The sequence below is a fragment of the Pelecanus crispus genome, chromosome 1, assembly GCF_030463565.1.
Source record: "Pelecanus crispus isolate bPelCri1 chromosome 1, bPelCri1.pri, whole genome shotgun sequence".
Lineage (NCBI taxonomy): Eukaryota > Metazoa > Chordata > Aves > Pelecaniformes > Pelecanidae > Pelecanus > Pelecanus crispus.
This window is the reverse complement of record NC_134643.1, coordinates 52,502,557-52,527,876: the sequence shown is the minus strand read 5'-3', so window position 1 is coordinate 52,527,876 and position 25,320 is coordinate 52,502,557. Positions and strand designations below refer to the sequence as shown.

Genomic DNA, 25,320 nt, shown 5'->3' with positions numbered 1-25,320 from the left:
TCTTAGTATTCCCTTGATTTGGTTTACCTAAGAAGGGTGAGACCAAACTTAAATAAGGATATATTTTATATGTTTATGTGACCTGTTTTGGTTTGTGCTGTGGTTCTGGATCAGGTTAATGTATGTCTTTGCTTTAGGAAAAGAAAAGGACAGTTTTGCTGTATGAAGCATGGTAGGTGTGAGACTGCAGTTGCTCCTTGAGTGAAATTCTGTAGTTTTCTTACCTGACAGAGTGGGGCGAGAGGTTTATAGTTATTCTGTCTCCACACAAACCTTCCCTAGTACCAATGGTGATTTAAGGGTTTAAGTGATCTCTTGCACCGTGGCACATCTGCAACTATACCTGCTCACTAAGCCAGATGCTCTTGACATAACTGAGTTTGTGTTGTGTTTTCTTTAAAAAGCACACATAGAAAACCATAACCAGAACCCTTTATGTAAGTGTTTATTTTAAACTAAATTACATAGTCAGAAACTACCTTAGGACTAATGCTTGCAGTTACTTCAGTAGATCTCAGGGAACAAAGAAATCCCTAAGAGAAAAAGGGACACAATGGGGCAGTGGTCTCCTGACCCGGATCAGCTGCTGCTGGACGAGCAGGTACAGGTATTCATTTTGGCTCTGGCTTGAGAGGTGTAAGGGTCCTCACCTAGACGGAGCCAGGCAGGCAGCTGTTCCAGTTTTCCTATCCGTTGTTATCTCAAATCCTTTGAAGCTTCTTTATCAATGTCATCTTACCTTTTCTGCATAGTTCTTTAAGAGCCTTTTATTATTTCCTGGGCCAGGTGGTATTATAAAACTGGTTAGAGAAACAGTGCTGATGTTACTGAAATAATTAGCGCTCGGCGTTTTCCCCAGCCTGTCAGAACATGCACTTAGCTCTTTGTCATAGGTCATGGCACATAAAACTCCTGTAATGCACTGCTAATGGGGATCTCAAAGCAAATTATCTTATGATTAAAGCCAACGTACAAATGAGATAGTTCTTCTGAGAAATTCATAGACTGATTGCCTACACTTCTAGTCATAATAGCACATATGCAGTATATTAAGTCTGAATGCCAGGCTTGCCATCACCAGAATAGTTTGGTGGTGTCTTTACCCCGTGTTACATTTCTTTCTGGAGGAAGAAATAAAATTTTCATAATGTACCCAGTGCTTTGGTGGTTACTGAGAAATTCCTTCCCGATCCCACCTGGTGAAACCAGTATGCTTTAATGGAGAATGGTAATAACTTCTGACACTTATATGTCTTATTAAACTTAGATACATTTTGTTTGCTTGGGCCTTCTCACAGGGATTTAAATGCAAATGGTGGGCCTGGGTAATTAATAGTGGGGTATGAGTTGTCACCGTTGATTTTTTGAGTTATTTGATGTCACCCTCCCTTCTACTGAAGGTGGGCTTGGCTTTGAAAGGAAGAGAACCAGGGTCCTGTGAACACTGAGGTGGGACAGATGCTGCTGATGGGAGACTGATGGGTTTTGCTGGTTTTAAGTAGTTCAGGGGAATATTCTCAATAAAGAAAGTAATGACAATACATTGGGAGCAGATAATCCATGTTTTCTTTCCACTGTTGAAAACAGAAATCTCTTGAAACAGTTTTAAAGGATTGTTTATTTTGTCCTAGTCTACCTGTTTGACTACCAATTTAAAATAGATAATGAAGGTGAATGCATTATTATGAGGACTCTGTAAACAAAGTGAGTGAAGAATAGATGCTGTGGGATAGAAAATGTACTGTTAAATGTAAAAGAAGTTTTAAATACCATTATCCAGTTGCAGATAACAGGGAAAGCAGCTCTTTGGGATTGTTTCTTTTGAGAAATGAATGGCTCGGGCCTGAAACGTGAGGTGCAAAGGCAGTGCTGCTGGTACTGCCACGATTCATTTTAATGTTGTCAGAGACCAGTGGTGAAATGGTTTCGTTTTGAAGTAACACCATTTTTTTAGAAACTCCTAATGAAAGAGAAATATTTATGTATTGGTTATCCTCTTTTTAGTGACAAACCTTTTATTCTGAGGAGGACAGCAAAATCTTCCTTAAAACCAAAAGTAAAATTTGTCCAGTAATCTAAACATGCAAAGGAACAGTGAATGTGCCTTGGAACATCTGTCACGCTGCAGAGAACAGAAACTTAAACTTTTCTGGATCTTGTGGGCTTCCTTTTCGTATTTGTTATGTTGTTCTAGGCAAGAGAGTTGTACTTCAGGTTGAGTGAGTCTGCTCCTTCACCCTTCAGGGAATAGCATACAGTATTTACTGGCTACTTGACAGTGTTCCTTCAAGATGTTGCAAATATTCGTGACTGCTGATTGATTTTGAGAAAATTTATAGCTGTGTCGTGTTTCTGGCTAGGATTTTTCTTTGGAAAGGGCTGGGGGCGGGGCAGGGGGTACCAGGAGGCAACAATCCTTTGAGATCTTAATGTTGGTTTAATTAAATGCTGCTTCCTATTTTTCCTTCCCCTGTTGATTTAGAATAATCCATTGGTTTTCCAGAAATTAGCATCTCAATGCAAAATGTAAGTTTACTTTTCCGGACTAAATTCTGCTTTGGTGACTGAGTCCCCAGAGGTCAATGAAGTGTCCATGAAAGCCTTCCTGGAATATTGAATTTAGTATTGAAATCTGTGTGGTTAAGCACTTTGCTTTGATACACATTCCTCTTTGATGTACTGAACTTTGTTAGAGTTGAGATATGCTTCTGATGAGCAGTGTTGCACCAGATGAATGTGGTGGTGTTTAAGGACTGGCTATGTTAGGGAAGGGGGTTTTTTTGCAATTGCAAAATTCCTATTCAAAAACATTTGAAGAGAAACACTAAATGCGTAAAATACTGAAAGGTCTAAATAGCATTTAAGAACAGTTTCCAAACACTTGTGCTGAGATTTGGATGCACAAAATAAATTTTAGGTATTGAAGGTGTTACGTTTATACATTAAAAACCCCATTTTCTTTTTACTGAATTTTATTGAAGGATATAATTTCCTGTTAAGTAGAGGCCAGGTATGTAGATTTTGCTGGATTTCATCTTCTTAAAGATGGTAATGGATTAGTTTCTGATCTGAAGAAGGCAGGTTCCTTTTCCTCCATCAGCTCTGCTGTCTTGTCCTGTCTTCTGATTCCACCCTGTGCTTCTAGCTGGCTTCTGCCACCTGTAGTTGTATGTTAAATTCTTTCTCTGCAATTGTACCTCAGGTTTTAATGGCATAGCTTCAATAATATGCTATTTAGGTTTCCTATCAGGCTTCATTATCTTCGGTCATGTGTTATCACTGGCTTTCTTTTTGTATTCAGCTTCCTTGAGCCTGCCTTTTTCTTTTCCCCTCCCTACCTCGCTTTCTCACGTACATGTTATGCAGCTGGTAGGCTTCTGCCAACTCCAAGGGCTTGTCAGTAAAGAGTGAGTCAGATGGCTCAGATCTCTCCGCTTTCCGTCCCCCGCGAGGCTGAACGCAAAGCCTATCTGGCAGTCCCCCAGCTCTGGCACTCAGGACACAGCAGTTCTTGGCTACCGGACACAAGGAATATGCCATCTTGCTGACTCTCACATTTTGCATTTATGGACTATGAAGAAATAAATTCTGTAATGAAATTGGGATGTCTAATCAGAGTCCAGACCAGTGAGAAGTGGTAGTACTGTTCCTTGGGAATACTGATGTTCGGACACAAGGACTTTGGGAAGGAATTGGGTGCATGCAGATGGTGGGACCCTCATCCTGGAGCTGTACGCTGCTCTTGGAGCTCTTTCTCTTTCCCAAGGGTCAGTCAAATCACTGACCTTGGGTCTGGAATTACTCTATTTTGTAGTGCCAAGTTAATTATTTTATACTACTAGGGTAGCATGTGAAACTACATGAAAGACTCGCAGTGAATTTTTTTCTCAGGAAAGCATATGAGGTGTTTTGGGTTTTCTTTTCTTTCCTTGCAAGAAACTTTATGCAAGTCAGTGTCTCCATGGTCTGCTTTTCCAATAAGAAAAGGAGTTTTCCTTAGTATTGGGGTGGCTTTCAGTCACAGAGCTTTAAAGTTTAGTCTGCTATACAACCTGAAATAAAATGCATATATTATAAGATGATGATATGCATTCTGGGAAAATACTTTAATCTCCTAAAGCAATCCGGGAGAAGTATGCCAATTCCCCCCTCCCCCCGCCTTTTTTTTTAAATCAGAATAAATAGGAACATTCTTGCTTTGAAAGAATCTTGATGTGTTCTCATTCAAATGTGTTTGAGATGTGCTGATTTCATCTTATTTGGCATTGGGAAAGATTCTGAGGTCCAATACTCCCCCTCTCCAATGAGGGAGAGAAAGGAGTTGGAGAACTAATTTTTCCAATACCAAGTCCATTATTGTAGTATACAATCTAGTCTTGAAAAGGTTTGAAAGGTCTATGAAATGAAAACAATTGTGAAGATCTCCAAGATTGTCATAAAAGAGAATTTTTGTCTTTGGTATTTCTTTCATCCCTCTTTTCAAGGGCTCCCTGCTGACTTTGGTAAAAGAAGGAGGTGGGTGAAGCAAGTTGACGTGGACGCAGCCCATAGGGAAACTTTTGACAGAGTTGGAGGTGCAGTAATGGAAGACTCCTAATTTATCGGATGGTATTCCAAGTGCTACATAAAAATAGCTGCGGTTTAAGTTCTTGATGTTATCTTTTTACTGAGTGTAGTTGGGGCTGGGCGTGTTTGTGAGTATGAGAGGGAGCAAGCTGACAGTGGCGGCGGTGATGAGGCAGGCGCTGCTGGGCTGTGCTGCCCAGCTGCTGGCCGAATCCCTCTGCTGCTCTCCAGAAGGTTTGGTGGTTACATTTGTCACAGTCTTGTGCAGTCTAGAAAATTAGGGCACGTTAACCTTGGAGCACATGCAGTCCGTATGCATTAAAACCGTCTTTTTGAGGGTAAACTGCGCTATCCTTTGTTTCCCACTGAAGGAGTGCTCACCACAGATGGCAAAAATGTCCTAACTGTGCTGTTCCCATCGATCCCCCTGGTACAATACAAGGATGTCCTCGTCCTTCCTCCCGGTGACGTCGCCTCAGCTCAGCGTGTCAGCTCCTGCCTTCCGCCGAAGGGTGGCTCATTGTGATGTGGGGGTGCCTGAAGTAAGCAAAGACACATAAAAACCCTGCGTCCTTTAGCCTGCTTCCCAATTCCCTGTTTATGGATAACAGGAACTCACGTGTCACACACTTTCAGGAATTAATATCCAACACTTTATCTTTTTCTTTCCTCTTACATTCCATGTTTGGTTTTTTTCCTAATTTTGGCATTCTTTGTTTGTATTTCCTTTTCCTTAAGATGTGGGAAGCTAAGTTAGTGTTGTGTATTTGTCACTGCATGTTGGCCTTTCTCCCCGTCTCCACCACGCGCGCTCTGTCTCCGGCTGCCAACCATGGTGTAAATTACAGATTAACAAAATGTAGCTCCAGAGAGTATCTCAGCTGTAGAATGGATAGTCAAGTGTGACATGAGAATTGATGAAAGACCCATTTATATGCTCAACAACAGCCTTTTCCTGTGGGTTATTTTCAGCATTTGCTCAGGAAATGTGCTTGTGAAGCTCTGTGGTACTCTGCTTTGTATGGTGATATTTTAACTGCAGCAAGGTCTAAAGTAATTGTATGTGTAAAACAGTAAGATTTTTTGGGGCATAAAATAAATGTTGGGAAAGAAAGCAATCAAAATACTAACTTCAGTTTCTATTTAAATGCCAACAGTGATATTAATATGCCTTATTTACCCAACACTTGTACTTGATCCAGTTAAAGATGTTTGGACGAATAGACTTTGAAAACTATGCAGCTATGTTGTTTCAATGCGCTAGACAAAATTTAAGTTAAGGAATACAGGTTTTACTTCAGATGCTAGGATCCAAGAAGTTTCTTTTAAAAATACTAAGTTTACACAAGTTTTAATTTTTCCTTAAAATATCTTTGTGCTTATGAAAAACTGTTCTTCTCAAGCAGAAGTGGACTAAAAAAATCTCTAAGATGTATGTAAATAAATAAAAGCAGTTTTTATCAAAACTGCCATTTTGATAGCTATAACCTGAGCGTTATGGCTCAGTGATTTCAACTGCGCAGAGTTCAGTTGATTTTTCTGGTTTGTTATTATTTTTTTCCCCCCCCAGTGGTGTTCCTGGGGGTCAGATGTTCTGTACTGACTTTGAGATGAGCTGAAAAGTTTAGAAGAAGTTTCTAAATCCCAGTCTTCTAATCTGTGCAAAAGATTAGAGGAAGAGAGAGCACAAGTCCAATCTTGCAAGCAGCCCAGTTATTCTTTACAGCTAGTCTGTGTTGGTCTCAACCAAACTATTTCATCCTCTCTTTTCCGGCAGACTACCCAGGAAGCTGCGTCAGCTCTCGTGCGTGCAGACAGTCGTGTGTTTAAGAGTTAAGACACTCCATGTTTATTTTAGATCTAAGTCACTACTTTTTGACTACTCTGCTACTCAGCTCTCTGTCATTATCTTCTAGGTATCTGACATGTAAAAAATGGAGTGCAATAGGTTATGCGTTATTTCTAAATTGGATGAGCAGCTTTTTGAAGAGAGGGATTACAGCCCTGATTTCAGGGATAAAGTCACCCAAAAACCATAAAAATAATGATGAGTCTATACAGAAGATATTTTGGGCTTTGCATTAACTCTGATTTTAGTGGAGCAGAAGTAGTTATACATTGGAATGTCATGGTAACTCTGGCAAGGTAAAATCAGTTTTGTTGGAAATGGGTATTAATAAGAGGTTTTGCTCTCACTTGGTCTAAGTTTTCCGTTTCCTATTTGATGCGTTCAGTTTGAGATTTTGTCACTTTTTTATTATAGTTCTCTAGAAGTCTATTCAGTGTGTGCTGGAGTTGTGTTGTGGTTTGTCTCTTTGTTTTTGTATGTGTGACTGGAAAGTAAAGTGTTATTTTTCTTCTGATCCTGCTGTCCTTTCCCAGTAAAAGTTTTCCGAGTAGGGTCTGTTTTGTGAAATGACAGAAGTTAGAATAGCAGGTCCTGATTGTAAATGAGTGCCGTATTTTGGTGGTCCTGTTTTATATTTATCACTTCTATGCCAGGAGTTTTTTCCAAAGGTCTTGGCCATGAGCATCGCAGCTCTCCCTTTGAAACAAGAACTAATGATAAGGAAAGGCAAAAAGCTGCAAATTCTGCAAAGACTTCCCTCTTTACCTACGCTGGGAGGCAGGTAATCCCTCACAGTTTTGGGTGGTGATGGGAAGAACTGATGCAGCGACTCCTTCCCCTGTACAAGTCTCAAGGCAGGGGTTTAAATCCCTGGGTTTTGCCGCAGTGTTTCACTTTCCAGTACCAATGCTCAGGACTGTCCCCTTGTATACTCTCGGATTATGTTCTGCTACATTGGCATAATCTCCTTTTGGCACTTTTGCTGGGCAAATGATGATTTTTTTTTTTTTTTTTTCCCCCCTGCTTGTCATGACGGCAGCTGTGTCGCTCTGCTTGGGAGCTGAACTGTCCCACTGTGGGCACCAGTTTTCTTGAAGACTTTTAAGACGGAGATGTCTCTTTTTTTTTTTTTTTTCTAAATGTGGCTTTTCTGTGGTGAGTGTGGAAACATCTGAAGCATGCATGTGTGTTTATATTGAACTTTCCAAGGAATTGAGGAATTGTCAACAAATGGTCTCACTGAAGATTGCTTCTGTGAGCATGGGAGGCTGCCTGAGACGAGTTGTGGTCCTTGGGCGCCTCTGGCTGTAGGAGCTCGTGTTTTCAAATTGCAACTAAATATGGAGATAATCTGAGAGCTGTTTGCACCTTTTTTAAACCGTGCTTTTTAAAATCATGCAACGAAGCATGCACACAACTGTACTGATGGTAGTATGCCTGAAGTAGGGTGACTGACAGAATGGATTGCTTAGAAAAAAAAAAGGTACAAAACTGATTAAGTATGAAACATATATGACAAATGCCTTGCTTATTTTTTTGCTTAGAATGCGAGTCAGATTTATTTTTTTCTTCTTGCTGAGGAAAGAAATAAGTGCTGTCTTGGCCTGAGGATAACAAATTCTAAACTAAATGCTGCTGGCTGCCAACGCTAGGATGACTTGGTTCCAGCAAGTCAGGTGTTGCAGTTTGCAACATGCTCAGCCAAGTATAGAAGGAGCTGCCAGTGGCATGATCTAACAGGCTAAATGTGGTGGCAGCTCTCGGCAGTGTTTGTGATATCCTCCTTGCCCAGAAAACCCAGGTGTGAGCAGGGAGCGCCAGAGGTAAAGACCGGGACAAAGAGGGCAGTTCTTGGCGTTTCTCTTGGCAGGAGCAAACTCCCGGCATTCCCACCTGGCCTCTCTCTGCAGCCAGCCCTTTGCCTGGGAGGCAGCAGACAGCTTTCGAAGTACAAGCAGCTCTGAACCAAAATCCATTTCAAAGAGATTGTCTTGAGCTTCTCTTTTGAGAGTATCACAATCAGGGGTCCTGACTTCCCTTAAAATACATATATATGCTTATGCATGCATACACTACACATGATATTGCTTAAGATAATTCTGCTTGAATTCTTGAAGCCTTTAAATTGCAATTTGAAAAAGTAGCCTGATATGCACAGATCATTTTCAGTTGGAGTTGCTGAGCTGGAGGCCGGTTGTTTCTGTTTTCTAGCTGTGATTCTTGAGGAGTGTTTATGTTTGCAATTGTATCCTTAAAGTTCCCTAACCAGCCCAGACAGAATATAGCACAACAGTTATAAGTGGTGCAAATAATCGTGGATTCATTGGTCTAGTTCGTTTGCCTCTTGCGATGCTTTTTTTAAAGGCTGTTGTAGAGGTCTGTGTCGTTCCTCAGCCATGTCACCTATGGGAGGATAGCCTGCAAAAGGAGCTGATGAATCTCGCAAGTGTGATCTGTTCAGGTGGTCTTCAAAAATATAAATAAAAGGGAGGTCAAGATTAACTGCCTGTCATGTTCCTTAGCATCAGACCAATAAAAACTCCTGGTCTGTTGCCTTTTTTGTTGTCATTAGTCCTAATAATATGAAGAACTTATTAAAATCATTCAGTTGTCACTGCAGAAGAACTAATGGCATAACTTTAATGCTATCATGCAAAATCCTATTTGAGAGGACACCTTGCTATCTCACTCGCTCGCTGTAAAAAAGCACCATTTTTGGCAGAGAAGTTGAAGCCCAGGCAGCTTGGCTGCAATAAGGCAACCAGTCCCCAGTGCTGGCAGCCAAGCCAGCACCGCGCGAGCTGCAGCAGTATCCACCAGCCTTTCTCAAACTGTCCACTACACCTAGAGAGGAGAGACGTGACCTCACCTTCAGCTCTTTCCATCTGTGCATCTGTCATTAAACCAGAGAGGTGACTGATGCTGTAGGAAAAACTCAGATAAGTAAGCCACTTGGCCCAGGCTGCATTTCATCCTCATTTACTGCTTAATGGTCCGGTATGCCTGAAGGAGAAATGAAAAGCAGGGGGACATGAAGAGGACGATGAGGGGGGAAATTTTTTAGCTACAATGGTAGACAGTCACAATTGTTCAGGGAATCTGAAGTTTCAATTATGAGGTGAATATGATGGGTTAGGGTCCAGGTGCATCTGGAGTGATATGAAGTTCATCTTTACGCTTTCTAGACTGGTTTGCAAAAGGAAATGCACTGATGTTGGCTTCTTCAGGATGGTTGTGGAGCTGAGGTATTGCAGCAACAATGTAACTCATCCAAAAAGTACATTAATTGATGCCTTTATTAATCTTGCTGATCACTAATCCTGTCATATATTTTCTTAAAACTTCCCTAGGAGGTCAAGAGTGATCTTGGTTAGCATTCATTATCTTTGTGCTTTGCCATCTATGCTTGCTTTCTAGAGCTGATTTCCTTTTTTCCAAAAACCTGCAGTAAATAAATACTAAAGACATTGAACTGTCTTAAATAAAAAGTGTTAAAGCAAAAGGAAGATCACTGAACGAAATCAAGTAATTATTAACCAAGCAATAATTTCACTTTTGCTTTGGCTTTCCAAGAGCATCTTCTATTGCCTTGAGCATCCAAATCAGATAATTGCTTCTTAAATTGTTTTGGGATCTTAGCTTGATTTCTATATCTACAGCCCTTCTTTGTACCTCAAAAGAAAGATCCTGAATTTAGATAGGACCTAACAGAAAAGATGCCATAGAACTTTTTTTTCTTTTCTTTTTTCCTTTAGTCTTTTAAGTCTTTTATTTGTGGGATTTCCCAGAAGCATACGGCTAGGATCCATTGAGGGAATCGGTCAGTGCTGCGTTAACTACAGCTATTAAAAGTATGAGGCGCTCTGAAAAAACATAACAGCCTTATCAGCTATTGCCTCCGCAGAGAGCAAGTGTGCTTTTAGGTCTTAAAAAAAAAAAGCAGCTGAACATGCCTTAATTATTTAAATTGATTGCAGGGATTGGTGATATTAAAAAATGAAAATGGATGAACCAGCAATAGTAATTGCTACCTCTCCAGAGGAAAGTGAGATGCAAGCAGCTGTGAAAGGATTGTGAAATGCTGTAATAATACAAAAAGGATTTGAGATTAAATGTTATAGTAGGGTATGCTTATTGGATCTCTGGTGTTCTGGTGTGTATTTTTTAGTTGAGTAGGAACTTCTGTTTGTGTAATTTTGCCTGCGTGTTGAAGGCTTTCTTAAAAAAATAAAGAAACAAACAAAAACACCCACAAAAAACCGCAATGAAATACTGGAGGAAGAGACAGAAGAACAATAAAGATGCCGAGACACTCCTACAAAAAGCAGAGTAGAATGGACACTCCTTTTGAAATAACGAAAGGATGAGAAAAGAAGAATTTAGCAGAGTGTTGTATGCAAGGTTCTGTTCATTCAGCATTCCTATGTATTTTTATTCCTTACTGGAAGTAGAAAAACCATCTAAAAATAATGAAGATCACAAGGAAATATGTGTAAAGCAGCAGCTTGGATGAATCTATTTTAACAAATACTCTGGAGCTGTGGAAACTTGCTTTTTAGTAGTTATGGTGATGCTAACACTTGAAGTAATTCCAATATACTATAAAATACTTAATGTTGGGGCATTCCATGGTAGAGAATGTCTCTGAGTCATCTCAGTCAAGCTTAAAATACTAATTGCCTTCTAAATGAATTGGGAACTGAGACTGAAATGTTAATTGTGACTTCAGGCTATAGTGTCCTATGCAGTGTCTAAATCAACAGTGCCTGAAAGTGAAGCCTCAGGCTTATTTGAAGCTTCTATAATAATACAGATAAGCTAGTCTTGGTCATCTTTTGAAGACAGTAAGAGGTTTTTATGCTGATTAGGATTTATTTTTCTGGCTGTAATAGCTTGATGGCAATTCTTAAGTTTTGAGTTTCTTGCTGTATGCCTGACTGGGACTGGCATGTTTTGTTTCATTAATATTTTACTGGCGTAAAGAAAAATAAAAAATCGTTAGGAAAATACAGCACAATGTATATGTGTCATCCCATAAACTGCTCATTCCGAGGCAAACTAATGATCCCTTTGTTTTATGTGTCAAATAAAAAAGCCCCACATCTATATTTAGGTAACTTGCTCACAAGATATGGCAAGATATTCTTACTCAGTGGGTAGCACAGTGCGTTGGCAGTGATAGTGTTTCACATGACTGATAATGCAGAAGTTTCTCTTAGTAGTGCTGTGGGTAGCACAAAAAAGAGGGAACAAGATAGTGATAGTTCACAGTATCCCCAAAATACCTATCAGAAGAGCTGTTTAAAAATAACCACTACTGCATGCCTGTGGTATTTTGGAATAGAGGAATTGATATGTGGTAGAAAAGATTCTGATTATTTAAAGATTTGCTACTATTACCAAACTCGTTTAAAGGCTACAAGGGATTCCACTTCGTCCAGAGATAACTTAAAAGACAACTCTACACTTACGTTATAGATGACTTCAGAGGTAAAAGTACAGAAAGAATAATCAGTAAAGTGCATTCTGTTTCAACAGAAAAGCCATAGTATTTATGATGAAAGGTTAAGGCGTAAGGTGCAAGGAGAGTCACATGTTTTCCAGCACATGGCTGATAAAGGCAGATCAACACAGTGACTTTGTCACCATCTTCTCTGAAGAAGAGGACACAACCACCGATACCACCAGGAGTGCATCTACCCATGGCTACAGTATTGCACCCTATCCCTGAACTGGCAGCTTGTTTGCTTCTGGAAAATGGCTGGGGGTGAACCGACTTTCGATTGTTAATCATCTAATCATCCACTGTGGTTTTTCTTTAAAAAACAAAGAAAGAAGAAAAAAAAATTTAAAAAAAAAAACACCAAAAAAACTTCAACAAAATGTATCAGGTGGAAGAACCTGAGGACTGTGTTAGGCTGTGAGCTGAGCAAATACAGGGTAAAGACGTATAGGGATTACTCGGAGGTGCTTTGGTGGGGCAGATACTGTAGGCAAGATGTGGTAGATGGTTGTCTCGGCTCTTATAGCTTCCTTTACGGGAATAGTAGGTGCATACACACCACAAAGGCAAGAAAAGGAGCTTACTGCTTAAGGGTTGTTGTGATTCCCAGGAAGAAAAAAAAATGTATATGGCTCTCATCTGTGGACACATACTAAACATTCTAAATAATCAGTAGTTAATTATTAAAAACTTTTAGTAGTTTTTTACTGAAACTTCCTATTAGATAAGCCGATTAACCTTTCATTTAGAAAATTCTTCACCCAGCACAGGTCAGCTAGCTTGATCTTCATCCTTCAGTGGTGGCAGGGTTATGTTTGCGCAAGCAGAATACAGCCTCACCTAGAAATATGCTTGTTTCTGACTTCAAAAAAGGCAGCTTTTCTAAAATTTTAAGTGTTAGCACAGTTGCCCGGAAATGTTTAAATGAAAAATGATAGCAAAATCTGGGAACGGGCATCCTGTAGAACGTGCTTGGGCAAAAGGACTGTGATTTCACAAGTGTGGAAATAATGTTTTCTTGGTGGGAAGGAATCGTAGTTAAAGTAAATTAAAACAGCAATTAAATATTAAGGATAGGAAAAAGGGCAATAAAATGTACATTAACAGAAGTAAATGTTGATGAATAAGTGACTAAAAAGTTAATTCCAGTGTGGTTGGAGATAAAGCGCTAAATACATTTTTGCAATGAAAAAAAAGAAATCCCAGATCAGATGTAGCTTCAGTGACAGATGTGCATGGTAAAACTATAAATAATATAGCAAAGGAAGGAGTAGCAGTAGTTGTTTCTGTTGCAGGTTTTGAATAAAGCAGGGGGATATATCTACTTCATGTAAAGCTACAGATGATATAAAGATGTTTGAATGAGATAGACTAGGCAAAGAGTTTTCTGAATTGCTGAGGTTAACAAGGAACTGCAGAAGTCTTATCATCCTGCTAGTGCAGTTCCAGGGGAAGCTCCCGTGAAAAGCCACTTTTTTGCCTTCCTGAAGCTCTCGGAGGCTCCACAGGAACCGTCCCTGGTGTACTCCATGCACTGTCGTCCTCAGTGCTTGTCTCCCTGCTGCACGCTGTCTTTCTGCATGAAGTTGATAATTTCCAAACTGAAATAACTTGGTGTCTCTCTGCATCCTGGGTGCTGCCATCTTAGCTCAGGGTCTCATCTGAACTCAGGGATGAGCTTGCAGTCTCCTTCCTCCCCCCCACCCCATTTGGTTCTGGGAGACAGTAACAGCTTGGGTGTTTCCTGCATCCTTCCTGTGTTGTCTTAATGGAACCAAGCTATTTTAATCTTTTCTACGTCTTCGTGCCCGACCAAAGTCTGTCTGCAGGCCAACTTATCTTGTCTTCATCTCTAAATATATTCCTATTTGTGATCAGCATTTGTGTGGTGTTGTTTTTTGGTTGGGTTTTTTTTTTTTTTTTTTTTTTTTAACTCTGCCTTGAGCATTGAAAAATCAACGCCTTGCTGTGGCTGCCAGAGCATCCTCACGCAGCTAGTATTTCTTACTTCTGCTATTCATGTTACTGGCAGCCACCTCCCATGGGATCCACGCTGACAGCTTTTCTTTCTGGTAACTATCACAGTTGGAGGTGGTGAGTCTGAAGAGTTGCCCTCCATCCCTGCTTTCATGTGATTCAAAGTTAGGAAAAGATCAGCCATAACCACCCCTCACGTAGGGAGGCAGAGGGCAGCTATGTGGAAAAGTGTGTAGCCCTGACAGATGTTGGCTGCACAAAATTAGGTGTTGATCAGCACAGAGAGATCTCCGCTGGCTGCACTAGCGTGGGCACATGAGTTTCTGGATTTGCGTTTTGTTTTGTAGGGTAACTAATCGCTTTTGGCTCATATCACAATAAGCCTGTGGCATCCCAGCATCTTTTTGCAGGCCCTGAATACAGAAAATGTGAATTTAGACACAGCTTTAGTGTAATTGGCAATTAGCAGATATTTTTAAGGATTAAAAGTAGGAGCCTAGGGATTTGCCGTGTTTCTCTGTAACTTTACCAAAACTTCGGGCTCGGTTCCCTCTAGTCTCTGTTTTCTTTATCTTTCCCTACCCCTTTTTTATTTCCTTCTAGAGTTGCATTTCTTAAATCTGTACTGAAGTTGTCAAGGCTAGTTAGAGGAAGAAGGTTGTGTGCCTGTCTCATGCAGTTTCTATATTGCAAATACAGCTGAAGGTAATGAAAAGAGACCTCTATAATCATTGTACAGCAGCAGAACAAGGTTATATTTTATAGCTTTGAGAGCTACCTGGAAGGTGTCTATCTCTGGGGGATGGGAGTTTTTAATCACAAAAGATTCAGCTTTCTTGTTTTTAAGAATTATTGGGCAGAATGGTACAACCCTGTATATATACATGCATCTAAAATTTCAGACAGAAAGCTCCAGTTTGAGTACTATGTCTGGAACAAGTCCTGATGCTGTGAGATAGAGCAAAATGTCTATGATCTTTCTTTATGCTTCCGACATGTGGTACAAATGTTGCTCTATACATGCACATAGCAATAAGGGACTAGATTTATCAAACTTTGCTGTCAGGCAAACTCTAATGGACAAGAATAACATAAATACTCCAAAGGTATTGTGGCTTTTGCTCACTGTCAGTGCCAGCATAGCTAAACATTGCAGAGTTATGAGTCCACTATGGAAAAGCCTACCATTGTCGTCATCATCTTCAGACTACCCGCTACTATTTTCAATGTTTCTGATACCAAGTAGACAATTTATTGTGGGGTAAACCAGAAAGCTCTTTACGTAAATAAAGTATGGTATGCTTATTAACTGTACATATTTTAATTTTAGGTCCTTAGAAGAACACCATGATCATCCTAACATGGTAATGGGAGATCTTCAGTCAGATGAAGAAGATATCATGAACAGCTCTGATGAAGATGATGACACAAATTCTGATTCCAGCAAAGGGGAGCCTGATGCTCAAGAAGATAAACAGGTATCTTTTTATCTTTATCTCCTGAAGCTATTCCTCACTCTTGCACTATTTTGTAAGTTGTACCCTATTGGGATATTTTCAAATAAAAGGCACTGAGTCAACATAACTTTATATATTTCATCATTCTTATTGTTTAGTGGGTGGGTTTTTTCCTAGAATTTTAATTTAACATGTGTATGCTAGCCTGGTATTAGGAGGTCAAGTTTAGAAATATGCCAGTACAAAGTGTGTGTTGCCTGGCATATCTCTTCTTGATCTTTCACTGAATTGTAGAGCTGTAGACCTGCCTACCATGCCCCTCTATTAGAGCTACATGCAGAGATGTACGTTTAGAGATCTTCAGTTTTGAGACTTGTGAAGACCTTTTAATGAGGTTGTCTATGCCTTACTGATCCTAGACTGCACAGTGTCTCTTGTGCACTAAGCATTTAAAATCAACCTTTGATTTGTCAGCCTTGGTGAAGCTCAGGGAAAGAGTCCAGGTGAAGGCTGCAAGGTCTGAGAAAGTCCTTCTAAAAAAATCTCTCGGAAGCTGTAGTTTTGCCTGGATGTTCCTATTTTGGATGTCTCGGCCATGCAGCAACGGCTGTGTCTCAGGAACCATTTCTGTGCAGACAGCTTTCTTGTGTTTGCAGGTTCTGCACGCTAACCTGCCAAATCACTGCTTGGTGCACAGGGGACAGATGATGGAATCAGTTCTTAATTCTTCCATTTCAATGGCATGAAACGCAAAGGGCTCAACCTGCCTTTCAGCATTTCAGTTCCTTAATTCACTCCTTTGGTGCTCAGGAGAGACTACTGGTGTGTGCGTGAGAGACCTGTCGCTGTAGGGTTGCAGAGCCACCTCCGTGGCTCTTGGAGCAGTGTAAGCCACACTTGACTGTTGTGGTCAAGGTCTGACCTTCTGCTAGCTTCTGCGAGTGCCAGCATGGAATTATTTCCCCTATTTTAACCTTATTTCTTCTTCAAATGAGGAGCAGGAAGACAACGCTATTTAGAATGAAATGAAGCTCTGGGGGTCCTGTCCCTTTCCTTGGGGACACCCGCTTTACGTCTCAGTCCTGGATGCCCTGACACCAGCCTGCCCACAGACTAGTGCCTCTCCTCGGCACTGGCAGCTCTGTTTCTTTTGACAGTTGTTATATTTGCTTCCTTTCCTTAAAAATGAATAATAATTTAAAAAAAAAAAAAAAAAAAGGGACATTTTAGTGCTGGAAGAGAAGACTTGATGATGATGTGTCAGACCTGAATGTCATTTAACCAGCTCTTCTGAGGAATAAATTGGAGGATGGAGAGTCGAGGGAAAAGCTCGTTCCTGTGAAACTAAGCAGGACTGTACCTGTATAGAAGCTAGCTTACCTCGCGGGCGGCTAGAAATGCCCTCAGCCTTTCACGATGGAGCTTTACAGGAAAGCGTCCCTGTTTTGAGGCTTCTCGGGCAGGTTTCACGCAGTAATTGAGCACTTGCTGTGAAGCATCTGCTCGTCGGCTTGCTTCAGCCGCCTGCGGCACGTGCGGCCGGCAGCTGGGGATTGACAACCAACTTCCTAACAGGGAGAGCAGCTGCAGAGGAGAATGAAGCCGTTTCTGCATCAGTCGTCAGCTGGGCTTGTTTTCATTTTTCCTTACCACTAGCATCTGGCTGTTTTGATGCTTTTTTTTTTTTTTTTTTTTTTTTTTTTTTTTTTTTAAATCCATTAGAGGAGTTACAAGGTTCCTTCCCAATGCCGTGCCTGAGAGCCCAATTTGTATCCCTTCGGTTCTCCCACTAAAGACTCTCTTAGGCCCAGAGTATCTTTGGCTGAGCAAATGCAAAGTGGCTTTTTCAGTGCCAGCTGGTATGTGAAAAGTCTTTCAAATGGCATTGAAAACAGACTGTGATATTTCATTTTGTAATTGTTTAGTGTTAGCATCTTGTTCTCAAAACACTAATTTTCATCTCATTTGCAACTGTCACGTCTATAGTGATGGCAGATACCTTGCTCTGCATAACTGAGTTACTTGTGAATTCAGTCTTGTAGTCTTGTCAGCTGTGCTTTCTAAACAGGCGTCGAGGCATGAGGATGGGTGTTACAATCTCGCCTGAATCTGATTGACCCTCACTGGGTAGATCTAAGGGTTTTTTGGAAATAACTTTAGTTTTAGAGGTAAAATCCCAGCTCTGTGTGAAGAAGTCTGTGTAGTATATAAAATAAATAATGTATTTTGCATATATGTGATGCAACACTGAAGTATTAAATTTAGAAATTGATTTTACTTTAGTAATTTGGCACTGTGTCAATTAAATTCAAATGAAAAAAATAATTTAGATTTTTTTTTAATATAACAATATCATTAAGACCAATCTATGAATATCATCGGTTCTATGGTTTGATTTCTAGTACTTCAGACTTGTTTATAGGTTTGGAGAAGATCTAAAACTCCAGATGAATCTTGCAAAATAAGTGCTTATGAACCAAAGGTTCACTGATATCTGCTTTTTTAGATAGACTGTTCAATGCCTATATTATACTACCATACTCAAGACAGTCTCCCCAGGACTTCCATCGCACTTGTGTTGTACGTCCTGTGACGTTTTAGTGCTCCTCATCCACACTCTTTCTTTGCAGCCCATTGAAATGAAAGCCTGAATATCTAATAGATGTGCTGACAGCTGGCAGAAGAGAAGCATATGGCAAACCATGAGAGCTGTTATGGAGAAAGGTGTTTTATCTGAGGGAAATTATACACGGGAGTTACACTGTGTAGAAAACCTATTTGCATCCTGACACCTACACTCTTTTGCTTTGCTATACCTGTTCCTTATATCTGATGTGGAATAGTAGCATTGAATTTTTTGGAAGACAAATGTGTGCATGTAAAAAACATCATCATCTTCACAGTGTTTCAGGTAGATGTCAAGGCTCACACTTCTACAGCTTTGCAGTACGGTTGCTAAGTTTTTCAGCAACTCCTTTAGTAGATGGTCAGAAGCTGACTTTTCAGTGTGATATTTTACTCCTTTCATCTTCTTTTTCAGTAAAGAAAACATGTATTTCTTTTAAGATGTTCCTGGAACCCGTTTGAGTTTACTGCAAATATTACTGTATTAATCAGAAAAAAATTGAATAATATACAAATATTATCCGTACTTTACTACTTTTGCTAACCAATAATTGTCACTTGCTAGAGCTACATTCGTTATGGGCTTCAGTGCTTCCTGTAATAAATAGAAAGGCTGCTACTGTTATAAAAACTACTCTTAGCTAACATTGTTGTTTCCAGCTACCAGCTAAATTGAATTTCTCACAGATCCTGAAAAGCCAGAAGATTTTAAAGCCAGGAGATTACAAAGCAGTATAAAACACTTTTATTAGAAATAACATTAGAATAATGACAATGGGTTTTAGGAACTACTAGCCTGAAATGATCTTTACGACAGTTTTAATAGGTGCATAGTATAACATATAATTTTATTTGCAGAGTAAAGCAGCTGGAAAGAAAACAAAGGTTTACCATATTGCCAAGGAGATCATGAGCTCAGAGAAAGTGTAAGTGTCAATCTAAACTTAACAGCTACTCAGTTTATTTCAGTTGGCCAATTAAAATGTAACTATTTGCTTTTTCTTGCTTTTCTGATAGGTTTGTGGATGTGCTAAAGCTCTTACACATTGTAAGTATATAAAAAAAAAAGCAGCTTCCTCTTCTATGTTTAATCTGTTAAAGTTCTATGTTTAGGCTTTATGGTAGTGAACGTGACTTTTTTCCTACTGTGTCTACGTATTCAAAACATAAAAATTAATTAAGCAGAAGTTTAAAGTTTCAGATTTTATATAATAGATTAATATTTTGGTCGTTCCTTCTGCAACTCCTTAATTAATGTATGCGGTCTTCCAGCTGAGTGGGGATATTGCTTGAATATTGAAAATGGAATATATATCCATTTATGTTAATCAGCATCATATTTATAAGCCAGCTTGTACCTTAGCAAACAAAATAAAATCTTTGGTTCGAATAACTTTTAAAGTAAGGGGGGGAAGTGGGAACAGTTTACCTTTAGAAATGGTAAATAAAAATACACATTCTTCAGGTAATCTAATTAGCTCTAATGATGCATCCATCACCATGGCAGCATATTTTTTGGGGCTGCAATTCTTTGACAGGTGCTTGCTTTCTGAAAGCATCTGTGATTGTCATATATGCAATGTGTTGTGCACAGCAAGGGTTAAGTCCTTAATCCATGCTTATGCAGACCAGTCATCTGTTAAACATGCTGTGTAGAAGGTGATAATAGTAAATTAATGAAGAATTTAGCTTTCTCTAGCTCCATTTTATGTGTTTTCTGTCAGCTTCTAAGTGATATGTGTTTGTACCATTTTGTCACTTTATTAAGTGCAAGCATAGTGATTTTTTTTTTCCTTGGGCAATAGAAGTGGTTATATTGCAAACAGATGCGTTAGTCTATCTTAGTCTCTTGAGAAGCATGTTCTGTGAAACTGGGAACAAAGGCTCTTATAGATGGATGTATATAGTCCTGTAATATGGAGATCTTTCAGGAAACAAAAAACTTACCACACCACTTGCTGATTCCTCTTTTGCCTTCCATTTTAGTAATTGATTTTCCTGTTCTGTTAAGGCTTGGTTTTTAACAGCTGAGTCAGGCGGTTGCGGCCAATGTATAATTTATATTCGGTATGGTTTCTAGTACAGAACTCAAGCTTAAATACTGGTTAAAGGAAGAAACAAGTTTTAAGCTATATGATTTTTAATCATTATATTCTTCAGGCGTGTAACTTACACCTTAAAGGTGTCTTTGCTTTTCAGTGTACCAGTCTTTCAGGTAACATGAGCAGTACTGGAAGCAAAGGCTGTTGGTGCAGAGGATGGAGGCAAGCAGAGGAAGAATGTGGGAGAGGGAAAGTAGTAGGGAGTTTAGGAAGTTTTGGGGATAAACTTCAGGTTGTCTGCACATTGTAAGTGCGCAGTGCTGTAGGATGTGTTTTACTTTGTTTTAATGGATAACGTGCAACTCTGTTCATGACAGTATGCTAGCTTCTAGCTGCCAAATAAAAACCCATTAGAAATGTTTTTGTTGGCTAGCAATAACAATCGACATGTATTCAACCTGGTCTAACAGAAAGGATGCTAGGCTAGGCTAGGAGTCAAGGAAGTACTTTGCTCTCAACTTGCCTGCTGGCCTGCAGCATGAACCTTGGTGAGGGTCCTTGTCAAACTGGGCACTAGTTTTGAAGCTCTGTGTGTGTGTGTGTGTGTGTGCATTCTTCATTAAATAAAAATTGCCATACCTGAGAAAGGTTGCAGAAACATGTTGGTTTATTTACACAAAGTGGTATGCCTGAGGATTTGTGTATATGTGTCACAGACATATTCTTAAGTCTGTTTATTTAATCATATATTTCTTATGGATAGTATGTAAATGTTGATAAAACTACCCTGTTGATGTTACCTGTACTTAACCACTTTGGCTTCAGTGTCAGGATTACTAACTGCCAGTCAAACAACCTCTGTCAGATTTCTGGAATTAAAAGATTCTCCCCAGGCTGGGCTGTTTTACCCATAGTAAAGATTTGGTTGCTCAGGTGATGGTCCGTTACACCTTCTGAACCACCTATTAGTGGTTTTCCAAAGAGTAAATACTTGAAATTTAGTGACTAATTCCATTAGTGATGATCTGAAATTAATACTATTCTCCTCAGTCTGTTTTACCAATGCCAGTTAATGCAGCTCATGGCCCTTAGCACAGCCAGGGAACAGGACTGTTGATGTAAGAAAAAGCGTTTTAAGTTGCTGCTGCTTAGAGCACTTGAAGTGGAGTCTAAAGCAGTTGAGAAGGTGGGAATGTGGTTGCAAACTGGTTGCAAGTACCACTGACTTTTTTTTTTAGCATTTTTCTCTTTTATATTGACAAAGTTGAGTTGGGTGGAGCAACTCTTCCAAGATACCAGGGTGCCGGCCTATTTGGACACTGTTGTGCTTTGTAACACCTGGCTGCTTCTGTTGAAGACAGACTACAAAAGTTCTCTAGAAAATGATAAATGCTTGGGGACACTTCTGTAATACGAAATAAGCTGGTCATAACAGAGATAAGGGACTTAACCAGCTTTGCACACTGATGCTCTCTCAAACATACTAGGTGAATGGGGTTGCTTGAGGGAGGGATCAAACAGATGTAATCTTGAATTCTCTTTGTTTCTGTAATTATTGTAATGCCCTTTTAGAGGACAGGATTCCAGTAAAATGCTGTTAGAAATTCCTGAAAACAAAGGGGCTTAAATGAAACCAGCTCATCTGTATGCATCTTTGTGAGATGGTTCATGCCTGGCTTCCAGAGGGTAAATAAGGGTTAAGAAGATTAGAGAAGCGCCCTTTTTTCCCTAAGGGCACCTGCAGGGAAAAAAAAGGAGCTGTGAATTGGATGTAAAACACAAGTGATGTAAGAGAAACAAGCTTGTCACGGCAGTCTGAGATGCTCTGTGCCCAAAACCCACCTGGTGTTCCTGGAGAAAGGAGTAAGGCAGGATTGGTGCTGTTTGTACTTGTTTGTATGGGATTCTTTGGAAATGGTTTGCTTTGCACAAGTGAGAGGATCTCCTCAGCAGCACCCTGTTGCTGTAAGGGTAAGCTGCTTGGCTTATTTGCTGTCACCTCTTTTGCCCATTTTTGTTCCTAATTTTGTTCTTTTGCCAAAACCCACCACTCTGATTTTGTTTCCTCTCCTGCTATGGTATGGGCAGTGAGGCTTCTGGTCCGGCAGAGAAACATGGTTTTTGGGATGGCTCCTTGGTTTGCAAGGCTTAGTGTATGACTTTGTGCGGTGTGAGCAAAGAAAAGCTTAACCCTTCCAGCTTTTGCCTGAGCCTTTAGAGCTGCGCATCTGACTTAGGCGCCAGTTCTGTCTTTATTAGGACTATGAGAACAAGTAGGAGGTTGTCAGGAGGCACCTGTAACATTTCTGCAGCCGCAAGATCAGCTTCTTATTGGAGAAGGCAGATAAGAGGTCAAACATCTTTCTTTTTTCCTATTGTGTATCCTTCCAGAGGCACTTACAAGAGTGAGAAATTCTGGTTTAATATGTTTCCATTTTCAGAAGACATTTGCAAAATTACGTATATATAAAAATTATACATAAAGTTTTTAATATATAAACTTAGACTTTTTGTGTTTTGTAGCCAAATATTATGAAAAATAATTCATAGTAGATTTGGAAAAAGAATGTAATGTGCATATTGAGGAATAAAATAGCTATGGGTTTTGGAGCAAGGGAAGTCCTGACCTCTGGTTCTGGCTTACAATTGACCTACTGTTTGGGTGTGAAAAATTCCCTCAACCTCCAACTCCTTTTTCTCCAACTGTAGAACTTTAATTTTTGACCAGTCTGTGGTGAACATGTTGATAAAGTTTTAGTCTATGAAGTGCTTTAGAGTTGCTGATTGAGGCATTTGGCAACGAATTGCAGCTGTAGTCATCTTATTAAAAAGGCTAATGAAATAGTTTTGGTTTGGAAGGAAACATTGCTCTACTACCCAGCCTATTCCTTGAAATAACATTCTGGGAATATGCCACAGTCAAATCATTGATTATTGTAAAAAATTAACTTATATTATATTGTTAAATACTCATAAATGATTTTGCTACCTGAGAAAAGGTGTGGAACTACTTGGCAGCTTTCCAGAAGCAATTCTGTATGTTTGAAAAATGTCACGATCCACACTTACTCATGGTCTTCATGAACTATCGTTGCTATAGTTTAACTTAACAGTCTTTGCTTAATAGTCTAACTATAGTTATGACTGCCTATTTATATTTTAAATAATGTATTTGTGAAATTATCTTTAGCTGTATCCCTAGCAGTCGTGTTTACAGTTTGTCACATATAGCAGCCTGGCTGTTCCCCAGAGCGTGAAACTTCCTCCCCTTCCCTCCTCCCCCTGGTAGGATGTGTGTGTGTTCCTTGAAGAGCATCCAAGCACAAACATTTTTTTTTTTTTCCCTAAATTAAACTGATATTTGAGCTATCTGCAGGTGTATTTAGCTGGGAGTTGTACCTCAGCGGAAGGGATTATGGCTTATTTTTGCTTTGCTGATGGTATGTTCTAGGAGAACAGATCCAAGATGAATATTGGTTGAAGCCTTAGGAGTAAAATACGTGACTGAGTTTAGATCATGTAGTTCTTTCTCTTCCAATTAAATTTACGGGGAGTTTTAATTTCACCCATTTGAAATCATCTTCATTCAGCTAGTAGGTACCTGAAGGTGCACTTAACCCATCAGCACCTGAGCGAGGGTTTAGTCTGGTCAGTACCTATTTTGGTTTACAACTAAACTTGTTCCTTTGCTCCTTAGAGGGACGCGAGCAGGTCGCTTCGCCGCGTGCTGGGTGGAAAGAACTGAGAGGAATTGTGAGTCAGGGCCTTTGCAGAGGGGAAGTGCGTGGGCTGGTCGCAGATGATTCACAACAGGGTCACAGTTATTTCAGATATCATGGTCCTTTGCTTATTTAAGGAAGCTGCATTGAAGGAGGGGTGGGAGGAAACAAAAGCAGCGAATGGTGGTATCCTCCTCAAATATTGTTAAAAAGCAGCACAGCTGTAGGGGGAGTGTATACTAACAGAATAAATAAAATTCCCTAAAGTTGGGAATGTTTTATCAGGCAGTAATTCAGCAAAAATATGTACTCAGAAGCCTTTAAAACTGTCTAAACTAGATTTTCATATGGACAAGTACGCAGTGGGATGCTGTCTTAGTCTAGAATAAACTGTGGCTGGTTTGGAAAGAATGTGCTTTCCAGGGACGGTGATGGGTGCTGTCCTCTTAAAGTAGCTGTGTGAAGACAGTTGCCTTTGCCTAAGCAGTAAAAAGTGGTATCAGAAGATTATTATTGGACCAAAATATAATGTAGAACTAGAAACTGTAAACCACCATTTCAGAAAGTGTACAATAGCCTCCCTGCTTCTGAAAGGAAAAATTATCCTGCTAAGAAGCTGGGATGATTCAGTATAACTAGCATAATCTTTTGTTTTCTGTCATGCGGCATATGAAACTTTTGGCTAGAGTCGCAAATGGTCTTTTTCAGTGAAATAAGCACATTAATTCCAAAGCATGGCAAGTTTTTTTTTTAATGAGTAAGACTGTAATATTTGAAAGGCTCATTTTTAATTAGAACATCTCTCTCTTTAAAATTCACTGTAATGGATTGCTGCATTGCTTCAAACAGAATAATTTCCAGGACAGCTCAGGTGACTCTTTGAACAGACTGATGAAAGCAGGGCTCTTCAGCAGTGTTACATAGTACTACATGCTAAATGTGATTGTAATACGAATCACTCCTTGCAGGTATATATATAGATATCAGAGCAATGTGTGTATTATTTGCAACAGTGATTCTGTTTTTATTTAGCAGTGAACGGATTTAGTTTTAGAAGGAATTAGGTTCTGGTGTATTAAATTACTATTACTGCAATTTCTAATTTCTGAGTCATTCACCTATTTGTATAAAAAGTTGTCCTTCTCTGAATACCTTCCACCAGTTGGAGTGAAATTTCAGGGTTTACTTTTTAAGTTAACATATTTTATGTTTGGTAATTAAAACAGGCCTATGCTACGTTGTGTCCTTTTGGATAAGAAATTACTTTCTCGGAAGGCCAGTACCTTGAAGTGTAAACCCTGTTAACTCCAACCTTGTTACGTTTGTTTGACTTTTCCTACCCCCACTCCTCAGGCATGTGCTCTCTGCCTTCAACTCTTAAGTTTATCTCAAGATGAACTTGGCATGACAGTTACTTCACACCCACTGCCAGGTTAAAAATAAATCTTAATATGATTACAGTGACAAATGCATTGTGCTGCTTCTGTAGTGAAGACTTGATAATTAAAAAAAAAAGAAAAAGAAAAAAAAGTGTTGAAGTTTAGCTCTTTTGTTGTTTAGCAGGCTGGTTTGCATCATTCAA

At 39.6% G+C, this 25,320-nt stretch overlaps 1 protein-coding gene across 1 annotated transcript in view; it reads left to right on the top strand.

Annotated features, from left to right (window-relative positions):
• Positions 1-25,320, top strand: part of FGD6 (FYVE, RhoGEF and PH domain containing 6) — a 72,308-nt gene that overhangs the window by 13,510 nt on the left and 33,478 nt on the right. Inside the window, exons 3-5 of the mRNA XM_075717277.1 lie at positions 15,226-15,373; positions 18,836-18,903; positions 18,995-19,025. Of these exons, the coding sequence (XP_075573392.1) occupies positions 15,226-15,373; positions 18,836-18,903; positions 18,995-19,025 (247 nt within the window). The remainder of the gene's footprint in view (positions 1-15,225; positions 15,374-18,835; positions 18,904-18,994; positions 19,026-25,320) is intronic.